Source organism: Marmota marmota, unplaced genomic scaffold (assembly GCF_001458135.2).
Source record: "Marmota marmota marmota unplaced genomic scaffold, marMar, whole genome shotgun sequence".
NCBI lineage: Eukaryota > Metazoa > Chordata > Mammalia > Rodentia > Sciuridae > Marmota > Marmota marmota.
Genome location: NW_026000079.1, coordinates 4,704,670 through 4,716,815, shown reverse-complemented (window position 1 = coordinate 4,716,815; position 12,146 = coordinate 4,704,670). Strand labels below are relative to the sequence as shown.

Genomic DNA, 12,146 nt, shown 5'->3' with positions numbered 1-12,146 from the left:
AGTGTCTATTCACCACCAAGGGATGAAAGGATAATGAAAAGAATGGATCATGATGCTTTGCTCTCTGTGTTGCACATATAATTGGGAAAAGTCTCCCTTGGGCCCATTTTGAATGCTGAATTCCCAAGAGAAGAAACTTTGTCTCTCTGATTTCCTGTGGAATCTCTGGTATTCAGAACTGAGTGCACAGCAGATGCTCAATAAAAATGTGTTGAATGAATACATGGATCCAGGGCTTGGGACTTTCTGTCACCCTCACGGGGTTTGGGGGATTAGTTTTTGTCCTCTGCCGGGACCTCCTCTTGGGCTCCATTTTTAAGAGGCTCTTGTTCCTCTCAGCTTCCCAGTATCTCCTTGGTGCGTCAGCAAGGCACTTCCCCGTTGACTCTGCTCCCTTTTCTCTTCAATCAGATCATGCTAACCACAGCGGGAATTCTGCTGTTGTTCCTAGTGGTGGTTTGAGGCGCCTCTGAGCCTTTGAGCATGTTCACCAGCCCCTATCAGGGGTGGGTTCTAATCCTCCGGTTTTGTCCAGCCTGTGGCACAGTCTCCGGGTGTGTCCCTGTCACTTGCACCCAGCTTGTGAAACCTTGCAGGCTCTCTCAGGGTGCACAGCTGTCCTCTGGGAGCTGGCCCGCCCATCCGCTCCTCGTGGCTCACGTGGTTCCTGTCCCCAGCTGGCTAAGTGCTCTCCAGGGATTTTACACTGAATTTGGAAGGAAGGCCCAACCTGTGGCTCCTCCTTCAGCGAACATTTTGCTTATTGGATCCAGTTGGTGCAGGTCTGATGTTCGGTCCCTCTCAGGGTCTCTCTGACTTTTGTTTTGTTTGTGCTCTCCTGGTCTTTTTGATCCCCCAAATTATCAGAATTACTTTACAGTTGGGGGAAATTCTTTCTTAATTATTAGCCAAATAGCATTATCTATAGCTTTTTCCTGCCTGCTCTACTCAATCCCTAACATCAATTTCTCTTAATATTTGCAATTGAGCTGGGGCGGGAGCTCGGTGCCATTTCACTGCCTTTCTGGCAAAATGAGATGTTGGTCTTGGTTCACACGTAGAAGCATTTTTTTTCAACCTCAAGAGAACCTGGATTTTATAATTTAGGCCGAAGTATGCTACTGTATGAGGTTATAATACATCAATGTGTTGGTAGAGTTTCAAAATTAATAAATATTTGCTTAATTAATCAATATTTGTTTCTTTAATTATATTTATTTATAGTTGCAGCAATAGTTCTCATTTTCTCTTTTCCTTTTTCTGAGAATTCTTATTTTTGTATACCCATCACTCCCAGCTACATCTCTGCCAATTAACCTGATTAATTCAAATAAGTCTCTAAGCGTTCATCTCCCTGGATCTTCATAGAGTTAATTAATTTAACCTTCCTCCCTGAGTCTTGCTCCATCTTTCCCCTTCCTCTATCTTTTTATTCTGCTCTTCATCTGCCTAATGTCTGTGTTCCCACCTCCTGATCCACCGCTTCTTAATTAAAACCCTAGAAATGTCTGATCCAGAAAGGTCCAATATCACAGCCTGCAAACTTGGGTGTTTTTAGATTTCAGAGGAAATGTCAGTCTTTCCTCTCTGAGCTGCAGGGCCTCAGGCTTCAGCCTGCAATCCTTCTCTTCCTCTCATTCCAACCTGACTCTCTGCAGCCCTTCCATGAGTAGAGGAATAAGATCAGTGATTTTCCCCCCGTGCACAGCTAATCATCTGCGCCAGAGCTGGGCTGTGTTGGCTAGGAACTGAGAGAGGAGGGACAGGTAAAATGACAAGTGACATTGCAATGGTAATAGAAGAAGAACATTTATTTCTGGACAGAATCAAGGACAGCTGCTACCACTCCTCAGCAGGGCTGGGGATCGAGAGACCCTGGACATGAGACAGAAAGACCTTCTGGGGAAGTTTGGACCCTGGGCAGGAGCCCCCCGCCCAGCCTGTGGCAGCCAGAGCAGGGTGTCTGGGAAAGGTGCGTCAGGACGGGGCTTCCGTGGACTCTGGATTCTCATTTCCTCTGAAATCCCTTGTCTCGGCATCAGGATCCAGGTCAGCAGCAGCCCCCAGGGCTGTGGCCACAGCCAGGGCCCCCAGACTGCTGACCGCGGCCACCATCACAGGAGTCGGAGCTCTGGCGACGGCATCGGTGGGACCTGTGGTGGCTGTGGTGGCTCAGGAAGCAGCCGCCCTCAGAGCTGGGGCCAGCGCAGCCCCCGGAGCTCGCAGCACAGCCAGAGGCCGCAGGCGGACCCTGTGCTGGGCTCTTGGGGGGGCACTTGGGTGAGGGGCATTTGGGAGGAGGCTGGCACTGCTGCTGGTTCTGCTGGAAGGACATCTCCACGGGAGTCAGCGAGCCTGCATGGTCCAAAGACAAGGTCAGTGTAAAAGCTCTGGGCCACTCCCCCTCTCCTGGAAGGTCAGCTGCCTCCAGCCAGGAGCGGCAGGAGGGCGAGGGATGCTGCTGTGACTGCGGCTAGTTGGGTCACAGCAGTGGCCTCATACTTTACTCTCCACCCAGGAAGGTTGCTGTCAATCTAACTGGACACCCAAGTTTTCATATCTCCAAAGAACCCCTGGTGGATCGCGTCTCTTTACAGGGAAAAGCATTCTGGAGGACGGATGTCACAGAAATGGATGAGGCATGAACAGAAAGCGGGTGGGAGGGAATCAGAGTTCCCATGGCCTTTCAGGTCATAGAATTCTTGCCGGGTCCCTCAGGGGCTCACTCCTGACCTCACTTTTTCTCACTTCTACCCCCTCAGTACTCTTCTGTTTCAGACCTCACCATTTCCCTTCCCCTTTCTGTGACCTTGACCTTCCAACACCTCCAGTTGGGCCCACTCCCTGCTGGGCACTCACCTGGTGCAGAGGATGCAGGAGGAGACTGGTCTGTGGAGGCTGTGGATGGGGAGCCCAGGGCAGCAGCCCTTTTATCCTACACTCGGTTTGTGATGCGTCACCTGAGCTGCTGCTTTCACAACTAGGGGAGGTGACAGCTGGGCACATGCCCAGGACGAGGTTTCCAGCCTTTTCCTGGAACCTCCAGGAAGCGGGACTGTCCCAACACCTCCCACCGGCTTACCCGAGGGCCTGCCCCTTCCCCCTCACTCCGTCTCTTCTCTCCTTCCTTTCTTCTTTTTCTTTGTAATGTTCTTTATTGGTGCACTTTGGTTGTCCACAATAGTGGGTTCCTTGTGACACATTCATCCATGCACGTGACATGATCTGTGGGTCATTCCCCAGTTCCTCCCTCTCCCTTCCCTCCCCCTCCTCTGATCCCCTTCCTGTGCCCTACTGATCTCCCTTCTATTGTTATTTTTAAATTCCAAGCGATAAGTTTTGTAATATAATGTGCACAAAGTCTCCAGGCTAACCAATGGCCGTGGCCTCTAGATGCCGTCCACGGTGGCCTGCTGAGCTCCTGGCAATGGGGAAGCCGTGGGCAATGTGTGGGCTTGTTTGGTGGAAGCCCCTCATGTCATCCAGGAGGCACCCTGATTTTCTGAGCATTAAGGGGCAAAGTCCACTTAGCGTTTGGTGGACAAATAAGTGGATTATTCAGAGCTAAAAAATCTTCTGTTTGGTTTTAGTAAATTCATGTAATCTAAAATCTGTTTGCCTATCTGAATAATCGTCACCTCATGCTATGGTCAAAGAAAAAACATAATCAAGGCTATAATTAAACTTTAATAATTCACATGTCATTTAAATACCTTTTGTTATTAAAATAATATTCTATCCTGGGTTTATATTTTCTTGTGGATAAAAATGTTGATGGCTTAGTGTTAATTGGTGAAAAGCCGGTAATAAGCAGTGGACACAACTGGTTACATTTTTACACTATCAATACTATTTCATATGATATTTTGAGTGAAATATTTTTATAGCAAATGTCTTTTATTCTTTATGACTATTAAAACCTATAGAACTACTTCCTACCTTCAGACACTTGTGTTTTCTCACTCCATCCGAAGACTCTTCCACTCTGAAACCGAGAGATCCTATGAGTTATCTCACGACCCCACTGGGGAAGGTCTTACAGAGGCCAGCCTAATGGAGGTGCTGCAGCTCAGGTTGGAGGGGTGGGGAGCACAGCGGGGGAGGGGATTTGCACCTGACATTGTCCCGATATCCCTGGGGCCCTGTGGGCAGCCTCAGCCTCCTGTTGGTCTGTCAACCCTTTCCCTCATGTTGGAGGAGCCCGTAAATAGGTTCTTGATTGGAAAGGAGAAACTGTGAGTCAGGAAGATGGACACCATTTTCCATGCAGACTTATGATGAGGTGAACAGGGAGAGAAGAGTGGAAATGCCTCTTTTTTTCCTGGTCAGCTTCGTTGGGCAGGGCAAGGCTTGGACAATGCCTTATGGATGGGGTGAGTCTCCCGGTTTACCCAGAGGGTCCTAGTTTACAACTTGTGTCCCACAGTAGTTACCCAAAGGCATTTTAGTGCAGATGGTCACCAGGAGGAAGAGGCCAGCCTAATGGAGGTACTGCTGCCAGGGCTCAGGTTTCCTCAAGAAAGTCTCGTCTGACCTCCAGGAATGAGATCAGCCATTTCCTTTCTCCCACAGACCAGATCCTACTGTTGGCTGTCATCCACCCATTCTCCTGAATTTCTTCTCGCTCAGTCAATGACCCTTCAGCCAACACCGAGTGTCAGCTGTGGGTCAGCCACTGAGCTCAGCAACAGGAACACAGGTGTAGAGGAAGGAGGTATAGCCAGCCCGCACAAGGATGCCAGTCATCAGCCAACAGGGGACACACCAAATAACAAATTGCCACTGTGGTGTGTCTGCAGTACAAATGACAGATTCTGTGGAGGAAGAACAAAGCTGACCTCATTGGGGGCTCAGATCAGTCTGCTCAAATGGACAGCATTTCTAATACTGTTCAAGAGAAGCAAACACAAAGACTCCTTTTGGTTTAAACAAGCACAATCTAGAGATCACAGGCAACAGTATCTGAAGAGCAAGGCCAATCTCAATGGCTGGGTAAGCTCCCAAGTTTCTAGGTGACTCAGGAGAGGAGAAGGGTGGACATGGAGGCTGTGAGCTGGGGCAGGAGAGGCAGCTCTGGATGGACCGTGACTCACGAGAGCTGTCCGACTGGCTTCTGTGACACGGGACACATCCCTTTGTGGATTCTAAAACATGACATGGAACTGGTTTGTGACTGCTTGAATGGTTGGTCCTTTCAGTGACGGTGACTTGGACAAGGGTAGTGATGGTGATCTCGTCTTGGACTCAGAGGCTGAGGAAATCAATTCGTAGCTAGATCACACATTATAAAAGATATGCATGATTTGTTAAAATCCAACCCATTTTTTTAACTGTAGAAAAATTCAGACAGGACAGCGATTCTAAGGAGAAACGACGAATAGTTGAGACATACTGCGCTCATATCGAATAAAGGGAAACTACAAATCCGGAATCATCTTAACAAAAGCAGAAAAAAGCGTTTGACAAAATCCAGTACAATTCATGATAAAAACTCTTAGAAAACAAGGAATAGAAGGCAAACATCCTCAATGTGATAAGGACATGAACAACAACAACAAAAAGTTAATCTTGGACTTAAATAGTGAGAGAAAGATGCTTTTCCCAAAGAAGAGGTGAATCTATGACATACAGAGTCCAAAATTAGATCCAGAATAGATGATTAGATTATTTTAAGCAAAGGCGGTAGTCATTTCTAAAATGGTACTGAAACACTTGGGCATGCATATGCTTAAAAAAGTCTTGCCTATCACTATATAGAGATTAGCTCAAGGTGGAGTTATATGTAAATTAACTCAATAACAGACCAAATGTGAAACACAAACCACCCAACTTCTAGTGTAAACACAAGAGAAAATATTTTCATAACTTTGGTTATGTAAAAAATTTTCAGCTATGACAAAGGCATATTTCTAAAAGAAAATATTAGACTTCATCAAAATTTAAAAATTCTGCTTTTCAAAAGATACTTAAGAAAATGCAAATGAAATTTACAGACTTATAGAAAATATTTTTAAAATACATATGTGATATTTACTTATAGTTTTTTTTTTTTGAAAGATCAGTAGAGAAAAGGAATGGGGGAGAGGGAAGGGGGAGGCAATAGGGAGTACTAGGGACTGAATGAGAACAAATCATATTCTGCACTTTTATAATTGTTGGGTGCCCATTGCTCAGAAAACACTCTCAGTCCGAATTTTGTCCAAATTGGAGGGTCTTTATTTAGCTGGCCCGCGACTGCCCCTTAGCAAGATGCTGTTCAGGGTGCAGTGCCCACCTTCCTGTATACATAAACACCACTTCCCCCATGCGTAGGGGTCTGCAGTTGCACAGAACAGGCAAGCTCAGTTACAGAAGCTAAAATGAGCAATTAGGTGAACCTCTACAGTGTTGTCAGTGTCTAGAGCAAGCATTGCGGACTTTTTGTTAGGGGTGGGGTGACATTTGTGGTTGGGCAGGGGTTGCAGCCATTAAGTTTGTTAATTAGGTTAAGATGGTTTATTTTTAAAATGGAGTTACTTAGGCTAAGTTCTTTAACTTATAACCAGAATAACTTAATATTGCTTATCCTAAAATTATAGGATATATTTACTGATATCCTATAATCTCTAGGGTGCTTACTAAGCTAGGCCATAATAATGATTATGTCAAAATGAACCCTATTGTCATGTATAACTAAAAAGAGCCAATTAAAAACACATACGTGATTAAGAAATTCTATCCAGAATATTAAAAATGTCCCAAAATTAGTAATAAGAAAATAGACAATCTGATGTAAAAATGGACAAAATATTTGGAGACACATTTCAATGAAGAAGTCACATGGACGATAAGTAAGCACATGAAAAGACACTCATCATTAATCATTAGGGAAATGGAAATTAAAAACAAAATGAGATTCCATTCCACAGACCTTGGAATGGCTAAAATAAAAAACCATAACTGCCAATACCAAGTACTATCAAGAATGTGGAGCAACTAGAATTCTCACTCTTTGCTGGTGGGAATGCAAAATCATACAACCACTGTGGGAAAAGATTAGTTGTTTCTTTAAAAAACTTAAACATCCATTTACTATTTTTCCTTGAAATCTCATTATTAAATAATTACCCAAGAGAAAGAAAATTTATATTCCCATAAAATCCGAGGCCAGAATTTATAGTGATTTTATTTATAACTGCTCCAAACTCAGAACAACCCACATGGCCTTCCCTGCTGAATGGCTATCACAAGACAAAACATGGTGTGTGTATACAATAGAAGGCCTTAGCAGTAAAAATGGAGGCACTTCTGATGCACAGAACGAGAGGAATGAATCTCAAGTGCATCATATGTACTCTGTGAAAGAAGCCAGACTTTACACCATATTATATGATTCCAATTATGTGACTTTCTGGAAAAGGCAAAGTTGTAAAAACTGAAAGTAGGTCAGTAATCACCCAAGGCTGATAGAGTGGAGAGACTCTCTGAAGGCACATGAGGGACTATTTTGGGGTGATAGGACTGCTGTATCCAAACTGGAAACGTGTTTACATGTAGTGGTGTTGGTTGGGACTTAAATTTTTTTTTTTTTGGCTTGTATGATAATACCTCAGGAAATCCACTTAAAATAGAAACATAAAAATCAAAAAAACTTTTTTTAGGAATAAAAAATGATAAAACATGAAAAAATGAAATAAAAGAATGACAAATACAAGATTTAGGATCATGGTTATCTCAGATGGGACAGGTCAGGTGTAAGGTACATATAACTTACTATCAAATACTGGTTTTCACTTAGGTGGTTCCTGTATGTGTGTGTGTGTGTGTGTGTGTGTGTATTATTTAAAAAATGGGCAAGTAGTTACGCAGATAGATCAATTAATTAAGAAGATTCAGTGTGGACTGATGATGAGCAATCTATTATGAACAACAGGTTAACCCAAATCTATGCACCTAAAACTCTATAGTAGGAAACTATCAACTCCAGAAATAAATCTCTCATCCAGGGGCATTTTTGGATTTTCATCTGATCTTCTCCAAGAATGACTCAGCTGCCTTTCACAGCATCAGTCTTATGTTGCTAAGGAGAATGGATGATCCTTGTTTGTTTAACTGTTTGCTCATTCATTACTTATATGCCTGCTTAGACGGTTCGCCCAGGAACTACACCTCTAATAAACACTTCCTGGACTAGCAGAAGCACATGTTATTAGGTCATAACATCATGATTTGGAGCTGGGCGGGTAAGTTTTTCCTTCATTGTTATCCCAGGTCCTCAGGATGTCAAGGCCATTACCAAATGTCAGTGCAGAGCATTTGACCCAGGCTCTAGGAGAAGTAACCTGGCTGTGGGTTCAATAACCTTCTCCCACCACCTCAGGTTCACTGTAGAATCTGAGAACAAGTGGGTGGGTCTAGAGGTGGGAGAAGTTCCATAAGAGACGTGTGAGTTAGAGAGCTCCATCTCAAGAAGGAAAAAATTGGGAACATCCGGATATGGAAACAATCAGAGATGGGGTTGAGAAGAATCCACTCACAAGTCAGCTTCTGATGCATGAGGAAAAGGAAATCATCTTGCTGACGGATTCTGAAGTGCTCCAGTCACTCTGGGGGACATGGATTGCCTCACAGCAACTCAAAAGTGTATGTCATTGGGATTAAAATGGGCTTTGTATTACTTCCAGGAAACCACGCGTATCAGTCATTTTTTCCATCACTGGGACCAAAACACTTGATAAGAACAACTTATAGGAGCAAACATTTCTTTTGGCTCACGGTTTCAGGGTTCAGTCCATGGTTGGCCAACTCCATTGCTCTGGGCCCCAGTGAAGAGGAGCATCATGGCGGAAGGGCATGGTGGAGATCCTTCTAGGACAGGTCTCCCGTGATCCACCTTTCCCAGCCACGCCCCACCTACCTCCATTTACCACCCAGCTAGGATGGACTGATCAGGTGACAGTTCTCAGCCTAATCATCATTTTACCTTTGAAATATTCCTGCATCAACACAGGAGGTTTTGTTAGGATTCCCTATAGCCAAACCGTAACATCATTCTTCATGGAAAAATAATTATTCTCTTCTACAGCTAGGTTTGAACCCCAAGTCAAAGTCAGCTCTCCTCTCATTTCCCGTTAGTGCCTACATTATCCCTCGGGGCTCAGTCATCACATGTGAACCCTTGTGGAGAGACTATCTTCTGGGCCAGGTTGTCAGATCCCTGAAGGCCACGATTGTGCCTCTTATTCTCTGCTAAACCTCAGCCTGAGCAAACTACTTACTGATCTAGCTCCTACTCAGCTTGGGCTTCCCAAGTGGAGGATTGTGGGAATGAATGACATAAGGGAATGAATGACATAAAGGAATGAATGACATAGGGAATGAATGACATAAGGTCTGGTGGTGGCACTTAGGAAGGGCACAGGCTCAGATCAAACCTTGGACTTAGGAGAAAAGTCACCGAGTGGGGTCTCCAGTGAGGGTCACCGCTCATGGGCCAGAATAGAGCCAAGGGGGCACCCAGAGTTCCTTGAGAGCACCCTCCCACTGAGGCTGCCCCACCCGAGTCTGCCAGGCTGCAGGCTTGACACCACCAGCAAAGCCGTGTGTCCTCTGCTCTGGTCGCTCCTTAGCCTTCTCATCCAGTTTGGCATGATCCATGCCCTTTACTTCTGCTCTGGGACCACACCAGAGCGAGTCACTGGCTGCTCCCAGGGCAGCAGTTAGCCTGAAACTGAAAATTCACCCGAGTGGGCTGAGAGGATTTCTCTGTATGAGGTGAGATGAAGGTTGACTCTCTCTCTTCTCTGCATGCAGACATCCAGATTCGCCAGGGCCATTTTCTTTTTTTCCCAATCAGTATTCACTTATATAATGTAGAGTATTATCAGTAACTGTGAAATGTATAAAAAATGTATAAAAAAATCACTGTCTTTCTACTTCTATGAATTAAACTTTTGAACTATTTCCTTCATATCTGAAGTTTCCCCTTTGCTTAATCAAGAGTGTGCCAACAATGAAAATCCCGGGTAATTTTGCCTGACATTTTGCATTCCCTCAACTTGTACCACTATAAATCTCTCAGGTACCCAGTTTTTAGATAAAGCATATACAAATTTCACATAATTTGATGGAAGGGTTTTTAAAATTATGTCTCTGTACACTGCTCAGTTCTGGTGAATTGTGTTGGTAGACTCATGCTAAATAAAGTTGATGATGTGCTAAACTGTTTCTTTAATGCATGATTCCAAGTATTTCCCAACACCATTTTCTTAAGAAATTGCAATTTTCCTACAGGGTATGCTTGGTACTTTTATCAAAGATCAGTTGACTAAATGCATGAATTAATTTCTGGACTACTTGGTTTCATTGAGCTATATATCTATTTTTGTGCGAGTATTATACTATTTTTACTGTGGCTTTAGAATATATTTTAAGATTAGGCAGTATATTTTTCCAGTTTCATTCTTTTTATTTAATATTTCTTTGGCTATTCGTGGTTTTTTTGTGATCACATATGAATTTTAGGATTGTTTTTCTAATTCTGTGAAAATGTCATTGGAATTTTGATATTTTCTTGAATCTATAGACTGTGTTGTGTAGTATGGACGTCCTATTCTATTTAGTTGTTTATATTATTTTAACTTGACAAATCATAACTATCATAGTATGGGGTACAATTATATATATAATTTAATATATTTAAATTTTAATTTTAATTTAATATATATGTATTAGCCAATTAGCATATCCATCACCTGATTTACTTGACATCTTTTTGATGATGCATTTGAAATTTACTTATTTTAAAATATATAATGTTACTCTTGACTAGAGTTACCCTGCTGTGCAATAGATATCAAAACTATTCCCCTGTGTAGCTGAAACTATGCATCCATTGACCAGTAAATACTTATTGCCTTTCTTTCCTGACCCACCTCTTGTAATCACTGTTCTTCTACTTCTGTGAATTATAATATTTCATTTACAAGTGAGATCATATGGAATTTGCCTTTTAAAAATTAACATAATGTCACCATAATGTCTGTCTCAAAGACAGAATTTGCAGAATTCATTTTTTTAAGGCTGACTTGTATTCCACTATGTGTATATATACTACATTTCTCTATCCATTTCTCTGTTGATAGACACTTAGGATGATTCCATACCTTGGATACTGTAAACAATACTGCAAGGAACACAGGACTACAGAAGCCCTTTGACACACAATTCCCAAGAGCAGTGCGGCTGGATCGTGTGGCATTTTTGAGGAACCTCTGTACCATATTCCATAATGGCTGATCTAATTTACTTTCCCACAAAGAGTGTAAAGAGCCATCTGTTCCTAAAATCCTTAGCAATCCTTGTTATTTTTTTGCCACTTTGGTAAAAACCATTCTAAGAGGTGTGTGGTGGTGATATCTTGTGGTTTTAATGTGATTTCTCCAATGTTTAGTGATGCTCACTACTTTTTTCATGAACTTGAAGATCATTTGTATATTTTATTTTGAGAATGTTTATTCAAGTCCTTTGCCCATTTTTAATTGTTTTGTTTTGTTTTATTTTACTATTTTATGGTAGTGCTGGGGATTGAGCCCAAGGTCTTGCAGATGCTGGGCAGGTACTCCACCCCTAAGCTTCATCCCCAGCCCTGTTCCATTTTAAAACTGGATTGTTTTCTTGATATTGAGTTATTTGAGTTCCTAATATATTTTGGATATCAACTTCTTATCATATATATGGTTTGCAAATATTTTATCTCCTACTGTGGGTTGTTTTTCATTCTGCTGACGTTTTCCTTTGCTCTGCAGAAGTTCTTTGTCTGAGGCACTCTTGTCTATTTTTGTTTTGTTTTTATTTTTTTTGAGTTTTCAGGTTTCATATCCAAAAAATCCTTGCCCAGAGCAATGTCATAGTTTTCTTTTTAATTAGTGTTTTGGGTAATGCAATAATGGGTTTCATTAGGGCATGTTTGTACATGCAAATGACATTCTTTGGTCATGCCCCCCCCCTGCTGGGAGCCATTAGCCAAGTAGGTATGACAATTTTCTTGCCAGCGTACCCCATGTTGCAGTGACATTGAATGTAGGTGACCTTGTTCAAGGACCAAGGCGGATTAGGGCGTTCCCAGTTTAGGTTCCAGGTTTAAGGTTTAAGATTATTCCTGCTGG

The 12,146-nt window shown here is 42.7% G+C and overlaps 1 protein-coding gene across 1 annotated transcript; it reads right to left on the bottom strand.

Moving 5' to 3' along the window:
* Window positions 1-1,591: 1,591 nt before the first annotated feature.
* Window positions 1,592-2,335, bottom strand: LOC107156654 (late cornified envelope protein 3D-like). The gene has a single exon (XM_015502692.2). The coding sequence runs from the start codon at window positions 2,333-2,335 to the stop codon at window positions 2,051-2,053; it is 285 nt and encodes a 94-aa protein (XP_015358178.1). The 3' UTR covers window positions 1,592-2,050.
* Between the last annotated feature and the right edge of the window lie 9,811 nt (window positions 2,336-12,146).